The sequence below is a fragment of the Necator americanus genome, chromosome V (genome assembly GCF_031761385.1).
Source record: "Necator americanus strain Aroian chromosome V, whole genome shotgun sequence".
Classification (NCBI taxonomy): Eukaryota; Metazoa; Nematoda; class Chromadorea; order Rhabditida; family Ancylostomatidae; genus Necator; species Necator americanus.
In genome coordinates, this window is record NC_087375.1 from 6,618,692 (window position 1) to 6,640,340 (window position 21,649).

Sequence of the window (21,649 nt, forward strand, 5' to 3'; positions counted from 1 at the left end):
ACAATCTCCAAGGCCTCTTCTCTTGAAACCTTTTGATTGTGTACTAGATTTATATTTTGTTGTTGTGCCAATTTGGTCTTGGTGAAACTTTAATAACTCTACGTTTCGACATCCCCGTCTTTATCAGAAGCCTGAAAATGGTTTGAGGAGGCCTTTGATGCCATGCGTATCCCATCAAATTCTCCCTCTTCTTCCCAAGACTCGATATAGTTCCATCTACAGTCTTACTAGGGTGTTTCAGATAAAGTTCTTTAACGCTATGCGGTCACTACTACTTGAGGATACTGCACAGTGTATAGCCGCCTTCGGTGACAACCTTTAAGAAAGCGGTAGTTCACTAGCTTCGCTATTAATTGAAAATGGTCACTTTGCTTTCCTATTTGGAGTTCTTGCATGGTGTACTAAGAACGATATCAAAGCTTGACAAGGAGAGGAGTTTGATGGATGCATACTATGAAAGACCTCGTACCATTTTCAGACCTTTGACGAAGACGAGGTCGGGCCACTAACTTTGAAGGCATCACCGCACGAATCTGGGGTAGTACGGGTTTCGAGTGGGTCATGCCTTGGATCGTAGATTTTGGGGAAGAGGGTGATTCCGTTCATCTCTCCCTGTATCAGTGTAACCGGACGACCTCTAAAACGGTGTTTCTTACAACGTCCTCTGTTCCTCTTGTTCAAACGTTACGCATTGCAACAGTACCCGTCGTAAGAAACAACATTCCGGGATCGTCCGTTTACATTGATACAAGGAGAAATGGACGTAATCACCCTCCTTCCCAAAATCTATGACCCCGTTGCATAACCAACCTGAAACCTGAAACTGCTCCAGATCCGTTAGGTGATACCTCTAATTTTTTTTTTAATTTTAAATTTCTAATTTCAAAGTTCCAGCAAAACCTCACTGGGACCGGAAAAAACACAGATCCAGTTTGTGTATGTTTTTTTCAAAATGCATATGAAAGTAGATGAAACATACCGTCATGATCTTAAAGGCACTATATGCAGTGGGCGGGTGTGGCGCAGAGGTCCGTTGTAGCCACACGGTCGAGGGTTCGAATCCGCCCTAGTGCTCACCAAGCCTTTCATCCCCCCGGGATCGATAAATTGGTACCAGACCTGTCTGGGAGGATAAAAACACTGACTGGACACATCGGCTGGCCCCCGGAAGTCATTGTATAGGCCAACACGCGTTCCAAAAACCTCAACGATTACGAATTCCAGTAAAACGCGTTGGCGCATCCCGAGTGAATTGATACGCCAGTAAGTTTATCCTTTATCCTTTTTATATGCATTCTTTTGCATATTCATTCAATGCGAGTAAGGCAAATCTATTAGACGGGAATATTCACGGCCTCGATCTTATTTCCGTCCCTTGATCTTTTCGCCTGAAGTGTGCGCATTCTTTAGTCTGATTTGTTTCCATTGTACCCGTTGGTCTTGCTATGCTGAACAACAACCGACTCATTCTGTCAAGTATGTGTATCAGTCGCGAAATTCCAGAGAGCAGTGAGACGAGTTCAATGGCATCGAGTTGGTACGTTGGCTCCAAAAACCTGCAAAATAGGGTGGAACAGGTCCCAGGTGCGTCGAATTAGTGTGTCGGCTCCAGCAAGCTATGAAATTTAGTGGGACGGTTCCTACGGCGCCGAGTTGGCCCGTTACCGTCACCAATTAGCGAGAATGATTCCACGGCCGGTGTTGGTGCGACGTTAGAAATTAAAAACAGTGTGATTGCAGTCTAACCATCACTGCTCAATAATTCCAAACTGTTCTGTTCTAAAGTAAATGTGAACAGTTTCATGGCTCTGATACTGCTTGTACCTACCCTTGCACCTTGTGTTTCTCCGTATGCCTGCTCACCCACCCCCTGCATTTACCCTCATCATATTTCTCTGATCCTCTCTTCAAAAGTGGATACATGCCTGCAAACACCTGCTAAATAGTAGTGAGCAGTTTACGTGATTTGCATCCTTATCTTTATCAGAATTATTATAGTGTTCATGTCATTTTACGTTTGCGTTCTATTTTTATTGCTGGGTGGAAAGACAAAAATTTTGTCTAATACTTTGAAGTATATTTTCAAATTGCTGTGCTACATGCGAATGAACATAGATGTAATATCAAATTCGAATATCCTTTCTATATAGAATATTCAGACAGCTATGCAAAACGATCGCAAGAAAACCATCAATCAATGTCTGTCTTTAAAAATGCCTGTAAAAATGTATAATCTGAACGTGCACTTAAACCAGGTGCTGTAAAGAACGAGCTTATTCTGTCACGTATTTCCGTGTGTAACGAAGTTCCAGAGAACAGTGATACGGGTGTTTAGTAGGTGTCCTGGGACAGGAAAGCTGTAAAATGATCTGAAACGGGTACCACTGCGTCGAATGAATCGACGGTGTCGGATATGGAGTAATCCCGTGTAATAACTCTAAGTAAATTTATCAAGGAACAAATGACAGATTGTGAACTGTTTCATGGCCGTGAAAACTGTGTGCGTCGCGTTCCCTATATACTCCCCACGCATCTATTCCTTCGAAAGTATCCCCTATCAGGTTGGTAACAACCTTTCTCTAGCAACTGGAAACACTGCTGCATGCAAACGGCTGCTTAAGTAGTAGCTAAAAGTCTACGTGAGCTGAGGTGGAACCTTATCTTTATCAGTACGATATTGAGGTTTACGTCATGTGATTTCATGTGATTTGTTAGCACGCCATTCTGCGATAGTTGTTGGGGGAAAGGAAAGAAACGTATGCTCCGAATGTTTCCAAATTGTTTCGATATCGAAAAAGTATATGTACGTGTAAAACCAAGATCTATTACTGTTGTCCAAATCTATTACTGACGTATCTGGGAAAAATCGTTTCATTTTGTCGATGATTAAAAAACGAATAAAGCGTCATTAGAAAAAATACAATTTGTTACAGAGAATGTCACTACTTTTAATTTCTATTGGAGGCGAGCACAACATGAAGTTTGTCCAGCGTTATCCGAACGTTTATTAGTGTATATTTTTGAAGAACAGTGTTACCAGCGCGAAAGACCAGCGAACTAGTTCTCGCTGGTTAATCACATAATTTGCATCGCTTATTCTTGACTATTCTTGCTTTTTTGCTGGTGTCCTCTAGATCACTCATGATAACAATCGCTTTGAGTCAGTCATTCACGTTATTTCATCTATAGCTCTTCTATAGATCGTGTTTCTAACCTTAATTTTATAGTTTTAACTTTATTCGAGCCTTGTATTTAGTTTATATGTACGTAAAAGTTTAATTGCCTAGTTTGGAGAGCTCTTCTTGTTGTTCCAACCGCGTCGCAACCAGTTTTGGTTTGGGTGAGTAACTGGCGCGTAGAAGAGTACCGTCAAAAATGTTTTGATTGTTATACTGTGCATCAGAAGAAAACGTAGCGATGCCTAAAGATTCGCAATCAGTTTTAAGGGAATGATGTTATCTATGTTTTATTATTATTATTACTCCTATATTGTTTTAGGTTTATGTTTGGTTTTGATAGAAATGTTCAGTGCGTATCTGTTATTATCTGTAATTTTAGTTCGCACCTTTCGTTCTATATTTTACTGATTTAGTAGTCATATGATTGATGAACTATTCAAAATTGAGATTTTTCTCAAATAAATTTCGTTGCTTCTGCAAAGAGAAAGGTTTACCCATACTACCACCAAATACTTCCCAACCGTCCTCTACTACATAGAAAGGCTACAGTACTCTGTGAAGGACGTCCCGCGATGTGTAGTCGACAAGTTCCTAGATGTCTTACACTTTAATTTTTCATTTATTCAGAATACTATTCAACAAAAAAAAAAAAGATTTTTACACTTTTTAATGAATGTTGAAAAGACTAGTGCTTCAGTGCCCGAGTAGAAGCTGTTTTCAAGAAGCAAAAAGAAATCCAAGGTTGAAAAGCAGAACATAACATAAAATTTTGGAAGAATCAGCAGTATTTTTGCCTTTTGCGAAGAGTTTGTGTGTGTTTGTTTTTTTTTTTGAAGAAATTGAAAGTGGCCCCAAACTTTGAAAATATGCAGGAACAACGTAGCTAGGCCTCGAAGTTCCGTAACGTAACGTACTTTTGTTAATTTGATGTGTTAATTTGATTAACAATTTACAGCGGCAGTACTGTGTGGAGTAGCCAAGTGGAGGTAGCAGCTTCAGTCGATTCTGCTTAATCCTGGCTGAGTACTAGACATCATTTCACTTGACAACTTAAAGCCAAAAACTTTACTAAAATTGCTGAAAGGTTGTCAATGATCTTCACTTTATCATCTCTGGTTTACGTCACTTATTTCAGCAATAATTACTTTATATGGACATACTACTTATTAGTAGCATTTTGCTACATAATATCACTAATGCTTTTGGTATTTTTGCAAATGGTATACTCGTATATCTGATGGTTAAAAGAACCCCGAAGAATTTATCCACCTATGCTGCCGTTATTTTTAACTTTGCCGTCTGCGTCCTTTGTGCCTGCACTGCTGCATTATTTGTTCAGCAAAGGTTTGGGTTATCTATTGATTTTTTTATGAACAAAATGAGGAAAACAGAAGGATGTGATGTAACTTGATTTTTTTTGTTCTAAAATTGAGAATTCCAATTATCTCTCATTGTCCTATTAAAATAAAATAAAAGATTAAAGAGATTACACATGCAAAGATCCCAACAACGAGGAGTAGTCGAAAAGTCAGGCCACTAACTTTAAAGGCATCACCCCACGAATCTGGGGTGGTACGGATATCAGGTGGGTTATGCCTATGAGGGGTCGTAGATTGTGGCGAAGAGGGTGAGTCCGTCCATTTCTCCCTGTATCAGTGGAAACGGACAACCCGGAATACTGTTTCTTACGTCGGCTTCTGTTGCAATGCGCAACGTCTCGCCCCAGCGCGAGTGTAGCGCTGCATCAGAGGACTTCGTAAGAAACAACGTTCCGGGTTCGTCCGTTTACAGGGAGAGATGGACGGAATCACTCTCTTCATCACAGTCTATGCAACTTATTACGTTCATACAACGGGATCGGGTCGCCGTCTTAAGTTCCCAGTCCAATTAACGTAATTCGACTAAGTCGCAGAAGCTCCTCCATTCGCACATTCCCTGACTCTATGGGTTCCACTTGTTTTATCATTCGCACCAACTTTAATTGTTAGGGAGGTAAAAGATAAAAGAAATAAAATCGTTGCTATTGTATATACATTTTTCTGGATTTGTGTGTGTTTGGAGAAGGAAGGGTTCAGCATAATCATTCTCATTCTCCTGAACTACCTCTGCCATTATCTACCCTCTTAGAGTAGATAATCTTACATCTTTAACCTACATTCTTCAGCAGAAGTATTAGGTTGGTGCAAAAGAAATGCAGGTTTTTCTACCTAAAATCTAAATTAATATAACTCAGATCTAACAATATTTATTTAATCAAAGTAAGCTCCATTACAATTAACGCACTTCTGCCAACGAGAAACGAGCTTCTTAAGGCCAATATCATAAAAGTCTGGGGTTCTGGAAGCGATGAACTCATCGAAGGCAGTTTCTGCAATGTTTCTGAAATGTTTCTTGGTTTCTGAAATGTTTCTCCCGCAAGAAGTTATCAAGTTGCTTGAAAAAGTGAAAGTCAGTAGGTGAAAGGTCTGGCGAGTATGGTGGATGATCCAGAGTTTCATAGTTCAACTCATGCAGCTTTTGCCGGAATCAATGAGACGTGAAGTCTAGCGTTGTCATGAAGTAAGATTGCTCCTTTTCTACTGATCAATGCCGGGTATAAACTTCGCAGTTTCTGGTGCATTTCGTCGATTTGCTGGCAGTACTTTCCTGTTGTAATTGTTTCACCCGGGTTCAGAAAGGTTTAGTGGATCATACCCGCTGCAGACCACCAAACCGTAACCATAATCTTCTTTTGGTGAGTTTTCGGCTTTGGGTGATGTCGTGGAGCTTCTTTTTGGTCCAGCCACTGGGCAGACCATCGTCTGTTATCATAAAGTATCCATTTTTCATCGCAAGTCACAATCCATTCGAGAAATGGATCGTTTTCATTGCGCAAAAGATGGGCCGACGATACCTGAAAACGGCGATTTTTCTGACTTTCTGTCGTGCCCCGGATCCGGTCCGAGTAGGAGCAGCGGGCATCGGTGGGGGGACCCAAGGCCGACTGCCCGGATCCGGAGGGGCCCTGCGCTGGGCTAGTTGCCGGATGGCGGCCTAGCCCCTCCGAACCCTGCGGGCTCGATCCGAGGGTCCCTTCCCCTTGCCCCGACTCCCCCTTTGGGGGCCTCGGGGCTGCCCCCTTGATCCTACGCCCCAATATGTTTCCTAGGGTGCAATGCGGTTACAAGGGTTTTACAATTAGGGTTTATCCTTAAGACATCAATACACGACACGGCACGCACAAATATACACGACATAAGGTGGATCAATAGAGGGGCCAGTCATGGCTAGATGGTTGAGTGGTTCTCGGCGGCAGATGGATTAGGGTTGCGGTTCGGACCCCGTGGGCAGCCAGCCAGGGATAGGGTTGTTGCGGTGGTGTGGCGGTGCGGCTATCGAACGAAGCGGAATATAACGCGACGCAACACGACACCACGAATAATGCGAATAAGAGACTGGTCCGAGATCAGGAGAGTGGCGAAAGAAAAACTGGAACCCCGACTGCTCGGTGCTAGCCCTTATATATGGCTGCCGCGTGGGAACGCTACCGTAACACATTGCCATTGGCAATGTTTCCCACGCGGCGCGCGAGAACGGCGGCCGGCTGGCTGGGAAAGTCGTGCCGGGCACGACACTTTCGGTCAATTCATGTGGAACCCACTTGTCAAGCTTCTTGGTCATACCAATTTATTTCAAATGGCGAACAACTGTAGTGTGATCGACGGGAGTGGATCAGCTTCGACTGTCGCCTTCAATAAGTCGTTATCAAGTATTGATGGGCGGCTTCCATGTGGTTCGCCTTCGAGGCTGGTGTTGCCGACACGAAACTTTTGGAACCAATGTTGTACTGTGCATTCGTTGGTTCTTCCCTGGCCCCATACTTCGCTGATATTTCCAGCGGTTTGAGGGGCAGTCAGGCCCAGTTTGAACTCGCAGAAGTAAATTTGACGAAAATTGACATCGACATCTGAAAATAAAAACCAAATTATTTTTATAATGAGCGACTTGAATTAAATTCCATATACATATTTAGAAAACTCATATAAGAAGCTTTCCAACAATGTATAATACCTCATAAAAAAGCCTTAGTTTATCAAAGAAAATAGTGTTGAAATAAAACAAAAAAAAACCTGCATTTCTCTTGCACCAACCTGATAGTATCCATGTTTGAAAGACAGTGCTACCAGCGTGAAGCTGGCAGCTCGCGCTAGTCAATAATAAACTGAGAAAAACGTTCAAGCGGCATAATTAACGTTTTTACTCAATGATTATATGGAAAACAAAAGCCTCAGGTCATCAAATCATCTATTAAACAAAGAAAAAGGCCTATTACGCTTTTCAATGAATATAAAAAAAATTAATGTTTCAGTTTCTGAGTGGAAGCAGTTTTGAAGAAGCAAGAAACCCGAGGTTGAAAAGCAGTACATAACAGAAGAGTTTAGAGAAATCACAGTATTCTTGCTTCCCAGGATAGATCAAAGACTTATTTTCTTTGCAAAGAGTGCCTATGATCAAAGAGTATGTTTTATGAATTAATTGAAAGTAGTCACTGGAAATATGCAGGTGTTCAAATTTGCAATGAAGTAGTGGAAGTCAACAACTTAAAGCAGCCGCTGTGATGTGAGTATCAAGACCATTTTTTTAAGAATCTAACTATCGTTGCTTATTCTATGGTTAATTCTGATCTACGACAACTCCTGATTTATGACGAAGAGCTTCGGTCACCTCAGGTTTACTTATGAACATCGGATTTAATCATGTTTGTTTTTCTCGGCGATGAAATTTACGACAACCCCATACTCGCTCAACAACACTATACCTTTTTAGCTCTTTTCTATAGTAGGATTTCAAATTGTTATTGGAGTTGTTATGAAAGAAGGTTTCGGTATAAGTAATTTTTTTTATAAGACGCAGGCAACGGCGCAGTTGGGTATCAAAGTTTCCCATACAAATATTACTACGTTTGCAAATGTAGTTGGAAAAACTGATACAATTCAAAGCGATATCAATATGTTGAGTAACTGGTCAGGTGATGTTGCTGAATGCTGGTCCACTAATATACAGTATTTCACTCGACCTCAAGCCAACGACGAAACTAACTTTGCTAAACAGTTGTCGAGAATCTTCAATCCATCATTTATAACTTACATCACTTATTTCAGCAATAACCGCCTTTTATGGACATACTACTTATCAGTAGTATTTTGTTACATACTATCACTAATGCTTTTGGTATTTTTACGAATGTTGTGCTTGTATATTTGGTGGTTAAAAAAACCCCAGAGCGTTTAGCTACGTATGCTGTCTTTATTCTTAATTTTGCTGTCTGCGACCTTTGTGCTTGCACTGCAGCGTTATTCGTTCAGCAAAGGTTTGACTTAGACTCTATAGATTTTTCGCTAGAAAAAAAAGAGGATAGCCGAAGGGTATGAATGTTCTTTGTATTTGTTTAAAAACTTAACTGTTCCTTTGTTTATTTTGGCGCATATTCACGAATTATTCAAATACAACAGGGCAGGCGCACTTGTCCCGGAGGATAAAATACTGACATCACACATTAGCTAGCCCCCGCAAGTCGTCGTTCAAGCTAGAGGCACGCCTTTTGCTTCAATGCACGCCGACGACTGGAAACACCTATTTCAATATAGCAGTCAGGATCTTGGCACGCGAATCCGACTTTCTGGCGAAAACATTGGAAGCGCTTCATATAACAGTCAAAAATCCAACCATGAATCGTAAGAGAGGGTGCATCGCTGTGACCAACGAGCTGGCGCTCTATCAAGATCTATGCTGGTTTTCGCCTGCGTTGTTAGATGCAAGGGCCATCGTAATTAGTTACTATAAGCGGCGCAACTCAAACAACCGGTGATCTGCTAGCATCGGTTATCAATGCGACCGCTATTATGGTTCCTTTCTCACGTTTTTTTTTTGAACTCTCTTTTTTAAAAAATATTTTTTGGGGGGGGGGGGGGTTTAAAGAAAAAAAAAAAAAGGGGTTTTTTTTTTCCCCCCCCTAAAAAAAAGGGAAAAAAAAAAAAAATTTAGTAAAGAAAAAAAAAAAAAAAATTTTTTTTTTCAAAAAAAAAAAAAGGAGAAAAAAAAAAAACAAAAAAAAAAAAAAAAAAAAAAAAAAAATTTAGCTCTTTTTTTTTTTTTTTTTCTACAAATAAAAAGAGAAAAAAAAATTTAAAAAAAAAAATATTAAAAAAAAAAAAAAAAAAAAAAAAAGAACCTTCCTGGTTACCCTTCCTCAATGTCCAAGTGCATATTTCATACAAATGAGCTGACTGCATGAGTTTAGGTGCTGTTTACCTGAGTTCCTGTACGCAGTGTGGTGACAAATACAGAGGAGAAACTGCTAGACCCCTATGTGTTCGAACTAAAGAACACATGGACATGTAAATGGCCTGACTTTACGGAATTAGCTGATCATAGGGTGCTGCGTCATAACGGAGAAGATTTCGAAGTTGAGATCACGAAAGAACAATCAAGAACCTAGTATCGTGAAAGGCTCCAGAAGCGTTTTAGATCCACTCCAAGAACCCGAATATGAATTGCAAAGAAGAATTTCTCTATATTACGCGACAGCTCGCTCCCTATTCAAGGCTGCTATTTTGAGTGTGCTAACCACCTCATCACAGTATCTAGCTGAGGTAAGAAATCCTCCGACACTAAGGTAAGCCTCACACTTCCACTTGTACTATGAAACCTAACAGTGGATTTTCTAGGATTTTCTTTGCTGGGAGGATAGGGTGTTTAATCGGATAGTCACGTTCGATTTGACCCTCTGAAAAAGGAGATTTCGCCGAAACGTTAGTCAATAAAAAAGGATGGTAGCAACTTCGCTTTCGGCTAGAATTAAGAACACATATTGTCAAGGCATTGTTTCTATCCTCCCAGACAAGGCTGGGAGGCTACCAGCCTTGTCTGGGAGGATAGAAGGTTATCCATCGCGGAGGGATGAAGTCGATTATCGATTAGGGAGGTTATCCATCGCGGAAGGATGAAGTCGATTATCAGCAGGGCGGTTCTGAACCGTCAAGCGTGGTCACCTCTTTTCGCCGGTTTTCCCATCGCATTACAAATAAGTTCTGTTTGATCCGGCTGGCGTTTTTTGATAGCAATCCACCAAACATTATTTTGCTATGAGAAAAGCAAATTACAGCGGCAGTGGTTGCAGCAGTATAACGGCAGCCACTAGATACCCCCCACGTACGCTTGTTTGGACGACCGTAACGTCTTCGAAGTGTCGGATACACTTTTCCTTGTTTGAGACCACGTATTCTCCTCCTACTCCGCGCAAATCAAACGTGTACAGCCATTGTCTGGGCGAACACAAGTTAGTCGTCGCGCTGTGTTGCAGTCATCTAATACAACAGAATTTTTCCGCAGTTTAAACACTCATAAGTTAAATGGTTCATAATTTCAGGCTCATACCATCTGGTTTGGGTCTCTTCTATTTTTCACACGGGCCTTGCCGATATATTGGACCACTGGCTTGCTATATTGGGTGAGTATCCTTTAATTATCTGTCGTGCAAGGAGTGTGGGACGTAGAATCTTTCAGGTACAGCTTTATGTTACATTGTTATGCGCACAATTTGTGGAGCTTACTTTTTTCGTTTGCTTATCGTTATTATGTACTGGTCCGTCCTATGCCAAAAATCAGAACTATCAGAATTCTTATCCTCATTATCTATATTCCATCCTTGTTGCAGTTCGTGAGTCTCTTATCGCTATTATTAGACTGAGAATTTATTCGGGAGAATTCATTCATTGGGAACTTCTGAAACATGGTTCTAATATAGATGCTGAGAAGTACTCCAAAGACCGAATGGCTGCAGAACTTAGAGGAATACAAAAGAAATTCTTCGCAAAAAAAAACTCTACTAGACCATCTTTCACCATTCGCCATGCAGTCAATCACTAGTTCTCTCGCACATCTGGAAAGACGCCACTTCGTTGATGAGGATGAGCTTAAAACGGTCATCTTTGATCACAACTCCTCCGAGATCTACAAGAAGCGATGGCGTCGCGCTCTTGCGTCGCCGCCAAGTGATGGTTATCGATCTACCGCTATCGATCCACAATCACAACTTGGTAGTGACGCGAGTGCCACAACTTCTCTCTGTGGACAGTCTAGCTAAGTGCTTCCTGACAAGCAATGTCCGGACTGTCGCACACGAAATTTTGAGGTGACAATTCCCAGCGCTAATATAAACACATTTTAGAGGAGTATCGGGGTAGTTACTTTCCTTATTATGTACATTTCGACCGATTTCGATTCCGGCCGGAACATAGCCAGAAGGTAGCTTAACTCATCTGAGAAGCTTTCTCCCATGCAGTTAAGCTTCTCATATACGGTTAACTGTGGTACCCAAGTCTCCTATTCGAACATCATGATGGAGCGGATTGCGGATGAGCAGCATTCGGTTTTCAGCTTGACCCCGTTGGCAATGGGTGTCGATCAGAAACACTTCGTTAAAGAATTCGATGCTGAACTGGGATAGCTAATCTTTGCTGGATATCTCTTTCGTAGCTGCCACTCTTTTTCAGCATGCAATCCAAATAACAACTGGTCCACAAGTTCATTCGGTTGTCGGTTCACGCTGATTCCTGCTGAGAGTCTCCCGGAGATCTGCCTACGTTTGACAGGACGGATAAATAAGAAGTAGACTGCAGGGTGCGTGCAAAAGGCTGGCGTGCTCCAGTCGAACTCTGTGGAAAATAGTGCGCCAAAACGCCCGAGGCCGTATCTTCCGGGCCGTTTTTCACGGCAATTAGGAAGAAATGGACGGAATCACCCCCTCTCCATAATCTACTATCCCGTATACGAGTACTCCACCTGAAATCCGTACCAACTCAGATTCGTGGAGTGATGCCTTTGAATATCACTAGATGTAACAATATTCGTTATTCAAGGTCGACGAGAGAACGTCCAAATGCTCTAAGAACTTCACATAAAACGAATAAGTCTGAACATTTTATGAACGAAGCATAAAAGCTCCCCTATCATGTGATATGAGAAGGATTATTTCCTATTTATGTTTGAATTTTTTTGAAAATACTAATTATTTAGGTGACGTTCTGTTTTGCAAATGACAATGAAGATGTTGTTAAAAAACGAATACATCAAATATTTGGCTATGACACCAGTCAAGAATGTGTCAGCGGTCACGTGAACATTTTGAAATGGGAAGCGCTTTTTACGATATTACATATGACTCTGCCGGTCACTCCGGTCTATGCGATGATCCTGATTCTACGAAGACGTATTTTAATGAAGTTGTGCAAAAATGAAGCAATATCAGAGAACTCACGACGTCTCCATGCTCAACTACTAAAGGTTTCTGTTAAACGCACCTTTCCATTATATTTATATTTTCTACTATTTTCTAGTGAATTTATGTTTTACTACATTTTCTATCATTTGTTTTTTTATAATCAATACTTTTAGAGATTCCCTTGAAATTCTTTCAGGCTATCACTTATCAAGCATGTATACCGGTCTTTTTTTTCATTGCTGTGGTGACATATGCACTAGGACAGCTGAAAATCATCAACCACCCAATCCTGGAGTATTCTTCATTCATCCTTATCGGCTTCGTTCCTGTCCTTAGTCCATTGAGTTCCCTTTATTTTATTCTACCTTATCGTATATGGATAAGCACTAGATTGCTTAGAAGAAATCAACACATTTCTACTAAGACAGAAACACGAGTGTTAACCATCACAACCATCACACGCACTAACGAATGATTGGGTTCTGTCGTTATATCTTATGACTCTAGAACAGAGTTCTTTTGAATGTTGAGTTGTTATAATTTAATGTAACCGTAAATATTGTCCCAATGAGAGCACCGTTGGTATTTCGTTGGAAGTAGTGAAAGCGTACAAAGTAAAAGAAATTGACGTGGTACGGAAACCTCGGAGAACCCATAGAGTTTGGGTTAGAGTTTGCTGAACTCAGAGTCGCTCCTTTCAACTTTCCCTAATCGCCGTAAAAAAAAAACGACGTGTTTGTTCCAACGAGGCATATTAGAACACGTCCTCTTATACACGTTACTGTCCCTCAGCAGCCTATTCATTGGTTTTACTTGATTACACTGATGAGGATTCATGATAGATTTTCGTCCGCTCGCTCATGGACACGGCGCGTGCAGAAGAGAGATGCGTTCTGACTTACCTCGTAGGAAAGAAGCCGCCTTTTACCCGGCGTTTTTTTCCGATGATTAGGGAAAGCTGAGCCGAACCGCGCTGGGTTTTGTAATCTTCAACCCGAACTCTCTAGGTTCTCTGAGTTTCCGTACTACGTCCATTTTGTGATATATGCGTTCAATTTGAAGCTGGGAGCGAGAAAGGATCTCGAGAAGGGTATCTTAAAAAGGAAGACTGTGACATCAGAATTCTATAGGACATCTATTTGATTCTCCGTTCTTAATTAAGAACAACATAAGACGCTGTTATAGACCAGAAATATCAGAAGTTTTCAAGCAAACAGTTTATTTTGTTCACAAAACCAAATCACTTATTCAGACATCATTTGCTATTTTTGGACGTTTTCATTTTCAAATATCTCTTATTGTGTAGATAAACTTTGCTTCTGTTCCTCTGTTGCTAGTTTTGCTGTATTGCTGTCGAATTAATTATTTACATAAATATTACGGTTGAATGCATGCATGTTCCGTAACACAGAGTCACAACACAGCAGCTGGAGACGCTCCTAGCTGCGGTTGCTCTTGAACTCTTTTCTGTTGTTTCTAAGTGGTGAACTCGAGGTTTGACAGCAAGTCTTGTTCTGCCTAGAGCCTTCAAATGCTGTATCAAAAGAGAAAAGAGCAACTTCCTCATAATGTACATGTGTGTATGTATGCGCTTTTACTTATGTTTGGGCTAACTACCGGTCCCACCAAAGGGAACATACCACGAATCTGACGTGGAGAGGGAATCCACGTGACAAAATGCAGAGAGACTTGTAGATTGCGGGATCAGCGGTCCTTCCGTTCAGCTCTCCCTAATCGTCCTAAAAAAAATGGCGCGGCCACCGCTTTAGTTCCTACGAGAAACGTTAGAACGCTCCTCTATGTATACGTTCTGGTCCCCTAACAACCTATTCGTAGGTTTCACTTGAATAAGCAGCCAAGGAGAACTCGTTGGCTTTCGACCGCTGCGCAGCTGGATGCGGCGCTGGTACAAGTGTGGAGCGTTGCAACTGGAATCGTCATGAAAAACGGAGTCTTTCATGCACTTTTTTCACTGTTATTAGGGAGAGATGAGCGGGACCACCCCTGATCCCGGAATCTACAACCCCGTATAGAGTTGCCTAGCGGAATTCCATACCAAGTCAGATTCGTGGGATGATACCTTTGAAGCAGGACAGTTTGCATGTATGTGTGTATCTGTGTATATGTATATGTATGTATATATGTGTACTATATCTAAAATAGCCAGCTAAAATGTATACTTGGATGTGTATATGTGTATGTGTGTCGTGCATAAAAATTCCCGGCATCGTGATCACCAGACAAGGGAAACATAAATACTGATGCCTATGGCTAGCTAAAATACTTTCAAAATGAGACAGTCATGCTTCTCCGAGAGAGCTTTTAAGATCTTATCGTTATTACAACGATTCTATTGTAGAAACTAGTTCCTTACATTCTCTCACTCTAAATTTAGCGCCGACAATTATAGTCCAGACCTCAAGCACTAGCAGACAGACAAGAGCTGGATACAGTAAAAGCTTAGAGGAGGGGTGCCATAAAATCGACAGCGTTGGGAAAGGAAAGGATGAAAGGATAATGTTAGGGGATTAATTAGGAGTATGGGCATGTTCACGTTCAATTCGCCTAATAATGCTGAAAATCAGCATGAGAAGCAACCCTGTTGCACGAATTTCCCTACGACGCTTCTTGTAACCCCATCTTTGCACACGCGCCAGTTCTCTCGCCAGTGGCCTATCCATTGACTTAACTTGAATACACGGTCGAGGAAACTCCATTGACTATCATTCACTCGCTTGCAAGCGCGACGCGTGTAGGAGAGGGTGGGGCGTAATGAGATGTTTCGTAGGAAAATTCGTACAAATGGTCGCTTCCACGTCGTCCTTCAACACGGCCAGAGAATTAGGAAATTGAGCGCGCACGTGATCATATACGTACTCCACGCGCTTAACTTTATCTTATCCTGGATCGATCCCAACATCGTCAATCTCATGCTTTGCTGCCTTTAATTTCTCTACTAGTGCCCATAACTAACAAGTGAATTCTTGCGATGAGTAGGTGGTGGTATTTATAAAAATGAGTTTTTCTTTTGAAGCTTGATATGAGTTAGTTTATATCACACTATGGATGTGCGGTAGGATTTTGTGCCACTCGTTCAACAGTTGCAGCCGGTCGGATTTAAAAAGACAGTTTTCATTGAGACATCATTCAGCAGGCGATACGGTAGGTTGACATGTTACCCTAGACTCTAACTTCTTCAAACTTCATCAAATCGTTTCTAGAATCACACAATGAGCGATGAAGGACCACTTTTGGTATACTATAACTACCATTCTGTACCCATATCACAAGAAAAGATCGAAAGTCTGATTAAACATGTATGTTCATTTTTATATACGTGGATGACATGTGTAGTAGAACCGTAGTAACGATTTTTAGGTAGTAGTTAAATTATCAGCTGAATTTGACAAATTTTTCTTCTGTTGCGACGTTCGAGCGACGCCAAAAGACATCACGGACTATGCGGAACATTTTCAGGTGGTGTGTGTGTAAAAAGATGGAATGTTTCGTCGAAATCTTAGATGAAATTGTTCATAGTATTTTAGCACGGCGAGATTGCGCATATGTCATTATCGGCAGAGGGTTCGATTGAGGAACCGTTATGTCAACGAATGCTTTGGCATGCATCCACTATGAACGGTGCGCCGGGATTGATCGCCCTCGTTTCTGGTACGTTCCCGAACAGGAGGAGGTGAAGCGAAAAGCCAAACAACTCAAACACAATAGTAGCAAGAATTAGAAACCAAGGTTTGAGGTCTACCACATGCACAAGTGGGTAAAATGTAGTCTGGCTGGGGGAGGGGGGACTCAGTGGTGCGCTTATCTCTGGATGTAAATAACTTAATCAGCCGGTTCCTTGACACCTAAACATTAAGCAAAAAAAAAACAAAGTACTCGCCGAAGTTTAATTGTTTTCAGAACCTTATCTATAACTACTCCACAAAGTCCAAAGTAACTGCGGTTTGTCTCACGGCAAGAGCGACTGTCAGTTCGCGAGTGGTTTGATACGGATCGGTTTCCACCTGTCTCCGCAGCAAGTCCAAATCCAACTCCACCAGACATACCGAACGGTCCTTATCTTTGATGCAATAGTCGCCCGACGCGAACCTCTAGTGCCATTTGTAGACTGTACTTATTGGGGGTGTGCTCCTTGTAAACTTCCTTTCCTTCAGACGACTATCGATATCCTGGTAGTTGGCCAGATAGATGAAGGAAGAGTATGACGTTGCGGAGGCGGGGTAATGACGGCTTAAAATTGCGGAGCATGATGGAAAGGATAGAGTATAAAAGGTTCTTCAAAGTGTAGGTTACCAATTAGACCATTCCTGGAAAGGAACTGGCTTGGTCTAATTGGTAACCTACACTTTGAAGAACCTTTTATACTCTATCAAACGCTAGCTATCGCGCCCACTTTCGTTAGTTCTTTGCTGAGTGATGATCTCTAGAAGCCATCACTACCACATTGTCCAAGAACTTTCGACTCAATCTAATATTATTGTAGAATCAAAAAAATACGCATGTACAAGGTCAAACACAGTAACCCGTATGGATTAGGGCGTGAGACATATTGTTTAGAGTGCGCGGACACTTACTACATAAAAAAATCTGGTTCTGGTTATCTTTTTCATATTCGCTATTACTCGCATGGTATAACGTCATTCTCCCAGGCATAAAGTGTGATAAGGCTTGATTGTATAGGACTTTATCGTTCGAGAAGATGTCATTTTTTGAAGAAAGGGTTAAGCTGCCTTACTTTGGTATCCATAAACATCACAGTGATGACAACGTCATTTTTGTCTAGAATTGATTGTAGGTACGTCAAGCATAATGATAATACGACTACCCTTTGATAAGTATTGGAAATAAAATCGCTCCTGATGTGCATCTTTGTTATCAGCATCAACCACATCAATGAAGGCGTACCCAGTGACGCTAAGGCGGCATAACGAAGAAAAGCCAGAATAAAAAAGACCTTAAAAGAGAGAAATCTCATCTTTTTAGTCATTCGCTATAGCCTACTCATATGGGATCATCTCACAGTTCCGAAAGATAAACACGTATGCAGTGAAATCGCTAGTCCTTTAACAGGAGACAAAAAAGACACGAATTCGAATCTTTTCGCAATCTTTGATAACTTGCCTCAATTTGATCTCTATTATGATATTGGAGGGGCGGGTGTAGTGTAGCGGCTAGAGGTTCCGCTTCCTGCACGATCGAACGGAGGTTTGAATCCGCCTTAGTGCTCAGCAAGCCTTTCATCCATCCAGGGTCGATAAATTGCTACCAGACTTGTCTGGGAGGATAAAAACACTGAGTTGACACATCGGCTAGCCTCCGCAAGTCATTGTGATGGGCCAGTCACACTTTCGTAAACCTCAAACGTTTCTGAATCGAAGTAAACGTGGTGGCGTATCCCAAGCGGATTAGTTAACGCCAGAAATTTTATCCTTTATTCTTTTATAATATTGGAAATCATTAGATTTGTAACTGTGAGCTTGATTGGGTATCGATTGGGTAAAATTAGAACTCCTGGCACCTACTAATAAAACACTTGCTACACATTAACAAGTCTGAGTCGCAGATGATTGCATCCCAAGGATATTTGACTTGTACTTGTATTTTTGGAAGTATAGGATGACCCTGTATGAGTAGTCCGTGGAGGAGTCATATACAAGTAAAAAAATAAGTAAAATAAAAAATAAAATAGTACATATAACACGTATGAAGTGATGGTTGAACAAGGCGAAATGATAAACTGGCATTCCAGTGGTCACAGTGTGCGTTGGATCCGCTGCTTTTCTTTACCTGAAGGGCTACGTGGTACGTTCGATTTAAACAAGGGAACGGTTAAAGGCATCACCCCACGGATCTGAGGTGGTGCAGATTTCAAGTGGAGTATTCTTATAAGGGATAGTAGATTATGGAGAGGGGGGGGGGTGATTCCGTCCATTTCTTCCTAATTGCCGTAAAAAACGCTCCGGAAGATGCGGCGCCGCACAAAGCTGGCGCGCTCCAGTAGAACTCCTTGTTGAAAAAAGTGCGCCAGAACGCCTGAAGCCGTATCTTCCGCACGGTTTTTTACGGCAGTTAGGAAGAAATGGACGGAATCACTTTTCTCTCCATAATCTACTATGACGTATACGAATACTCCACCTGAAATCCCTACCACCTCAAGTTCGTGGAGTGATGCCTTTAAGAGAGCATGTGGGTGGTAAAGAAAAAAGTTATTTTTTTCCTGCTGCAGGCATGATACAATCATTCCGGCATAGGCGGATGACTCTACTCGTCCCGTCTACAAATTTTACTATAAATGATGATATGCGACCGCAAATACATTTTTTTAGACGCCGGCAACTATGGTCCAACGCTAACTGCGCTGGCACGTGGTGGATGGCGAATAGCCATATTCCATCCGCCAGAAACGAGTTCAACATTTCTTGACTATGCTGATGAAGCATTCGCGCTACCGATACATCGCGAACAAATTGAAGAGGTAGGGAATTAAAGTTTTTCTTCAAAACTCGTAGGTGCTATTAATCGCTATGACTAACAGTTATTTTTTTAGCAAGGTGTCACGAATTTGCCGTACGTGTTGAACTTTCCTACGTTACCATCACCAGCTCGAGAAGATTGCGCGATCACTGCTATGGCGCAAGATCTTCGACAGAAGTAAGGCGTTCATAATCTTACGCATACGGGTGTGGCGTCACGGAAAATGATGGCAAAAAAATAACAGAATCTGAAAAGCGAATGTGGTCGCTGTCGAACATATAGTCAGGTCGAAACGACCTGAAGCACGGTGTAATTGCACAAGCGGTCGCGCTGGAGCAACGCCGTTTTTAACCTCGCTCGCAGCGTCCTGTGAGCTGTCTGCTTGGCAATTTGCCGCAGTGACATCATCCGGATCAATAATTGTCGCACTTTTTTTTTCTTTTTGGTCTTTTAAGTTTCTTTTTTTTTCGTATTTTTGTTAATTTTGCTGTTTTTGCTCTTGTTATGTAGATCTATATTGTGTCTGTGTTGTTCTCAAGTTATTGTCTTGTTTGTGTTCATGTATTTATTTCTATGTCAATGTTCTTTTTTGGTCTGTAAGAAAAGGAGAGTAGGCAAAGAAACAAAAAAGAACAAAAGCATAGAATTAAATACAATTTTGAACCAATTTTCAGAAGCAAAACGTGAACGAAAGGCAATACAATAATTTGAGGACAATATAGAAATATATGAATTTAGATCTCTATAAGGATAAAAGGTTGAATTGTTCGCCGTTCATCAATCCGCTTGGGATGCGCCCCCACGTTCACTTCAATTCAGAATCGTTTGAGGTTCACGAACGTGTAACTGGTCCATACAATAACTTTCGGGGGCTAGCCGATGTGTCAAGTCAGTGTTTTTATCCTCCCAGTCAAGTCTGGTACCAATTTATCGACCCCGTAGGGATGAAAGGCTTGCTGAGCACTAGGGCGGATTCGAACCTCCGTTCGATCGTGCAGGAAGCGGAACCTCTAACCGCTACACTACACCCAACCCTAGATCTCTATAGCAGAAGCAAATACAGCAAACAACAAGAATACGAGAAAAAACTCAGATGAAAAGACAGAAAGAAAACAAAAAAAAAATGAAAACAATCGGAAAATTGTAGGCAATATCGGTTCGGATGACGTCACTTGGCAAAATTTGGCAAATAGCCAAGTAAACCGCTCGCAAGGCGTCCGCGGGCGGTTAAAACCGCGTTGCTCCGGCGCAACAGCTCGTGCAACTACATCGCGTTTCATCGTTCTGACAGTTCTATACTTGGTTATCGTCGACTAAGAATTACTGTAGTAATTCTTGCAAAAAAAAAAAAAAACTGAAACCAGAAACAGAAACAAGAAAGAAGAGGAGATGTCGGTGTTTTATATTCCGAAATGTTCTGCAACTTAAAAAAAATACGTTGAGAAAACCTGCATATGTTAGTTTTTTTTTTTTTTTTTTTGAATAACCTAAGTTCACCGGAAAAATACTTATTTCCTAAACATTGCAAAAGGATTTTCTCTCGTTTTCCCCTCGCAGCTCATTTTCTAGAAGTGCTTAAAATCTACAACTGAATTCACGAACCGGTATGCAATTTATGCATTAAACGTTAGAAGAAAACCTGCATTTTCCTGTTCTTCAGGATGGAATGATTCGTAACAGAACAGTTCAAGTTGTTGTCTTTTTAGACGTTTCCATTTTCTTGATCAGCATCGTTGTGTTGCCCCAATCTTTTCACAGCTTTCATACCAAATAAACTTCAAATAATGATCGAAATGTTAAACTTATGGTTTCAAAAGAACGTTATTCCTTTACTTCTCATCTTCCAATTATACTAACCTTTTACTCCTTGATCTTATTTTTTATTTTTCTGCAGTATTTTTAAACTAAATTATTTGGGGTTCCTTTGTACTAGATTACCAATCTTGACTTACAAATAATTTCGTTTAACCTGTAGAGAACGAAGAGTCTATTTTCGCAAAAAAGTTAAATTATTATCTTATAATATTATATGATCATTAAGGAATTTTAAGCCGGGTGTGCATACTTCGAGTGTGTACAGCAGCAGCTCCATTCTTCTGGATCCATTGACAGAAATTTACCTTCCGGTAGTCACGTCTCTTGACATCCTTCAACAAGAAAGACTGTACTCCCTAAAGTATTCGATCGAAAATTGTGCTATACGCCTCTACAGGATAAGACTGGTCGATGGCGGCAGCGAAAGCGGGTCTCAGAGATATGTGAACTTCGTTGCGGGACCTGAACCTGGGCTCTAAATCAAATTATTGGGCATAATAGGATCGTAAAGGCGATTGCGAGGGAGGTTCTAAGGAGAACCTGTACAGCAGGAACCTCTTTCCTTCTGGTGGATGGTGACTTAATCGATTATGGTCATGCCATTTCCTATTATTGACGTTTGTTACCCTTTGGATCGATAACTTCCGGGAAATAGTGTTCTTCCTTGCTAGTTAACCTTTTTATGGGGACTTTGAGGAAGACGTGTCCATTATGCGATCTCCCGGATTGCACATGTAATTTTGAAATTTGTTAGGACGAAAGGTACCGCAGGGTGCGTCAAAAGTATTGGTACGCGGTAAAGTGGCCGTATCAAATAGAAATCGAAGAATCGTGGAAAAATTATAGTAAAGTAACACTTACTAGTTATAGGAAGCAAGTGCTGGATCATAACTCGAAGTTT

At 41.2% G+C, this 21,649-nt stretch overlaps 2 protein-coding genes across 4 annotated transcripts in view; both read left to right on the plus strand.

Moving 5' to 3' along the window:
• Positions 1-1,445: 1,445 nt before the first annotated feature.
• RB195_013115 (uncharacterized protein) lies at positions 1,446-12,240 on the plus strand (the record flags this gene model as incomplete). Its single annotated transcript, XM_064202791.1, has 4 exons — positions 1,446-1,584; positions 10,588-10,668; positions 10,725-10,878; positions 12,237-12,240. The coding sequence occupies 4 exons, from the start codon at positions 1,446-1,448 to the stop codon at positions 12,238-12,240; spliced, it is 378 nt and encodes a 125-aa protein (XP_064058672.1).
• The window catches only part of RB195_013116 (uncharacterized protein), a gene marked incomplete at both ends in the record, with an annotated part of 43,935 nt that continues 29,232 nt past the window's right edge, over positions 6,947-21,649 (plus strand). The window contains 12 exons of one of the 3 annotated variants that reach the window (XM_064202794.1): positions 6,947-7,096; positions 10,433-10,497; positions 10,588-10,668; positions 10,725-10,878; positions 12,237-12,503; positions 12,638-12,735; positions 15,549-15,603; positions 15,663-15,758; positions 15,820-15,918; positions 15,987-16,110; positions 18,786-18,934; positions 19,007-19,110. In XM_064202794.1, the coding sequence (XP_064058673.1) occupies positions 6,947-7,096; positions 10,433-10,497; positions 10,588-10,668; positions 10,725-10,878; positions 12,237-12,503; positions 12,638-12,735; positions 15,549-15,603; positions 15,663-15,758; positions 15,820-15,918; positions 15,987-16,110; positions 18,786-18,934; positions 19,007-19,110 (1,442 nt within the window). Of the gene's footprint in view, positions 7,097-10,432; positions 10,498-10,587; positions 10,669-10,724; positions 10,879-12,236; positions 12,504-12,637; positions 12,917-15,430; positions 15,445-15,518; positions 15,604-15,662; positions 15,759-15,819; positions 15,919-15,986; positions 16,111-18,785; positions 18,935-19,006; positions 19,111-21,649 lie in introns of those variants that run through there. The other 2 variants (XM_064202793.1, XM_064202792.1) reach the window with 2 other exon arrangements.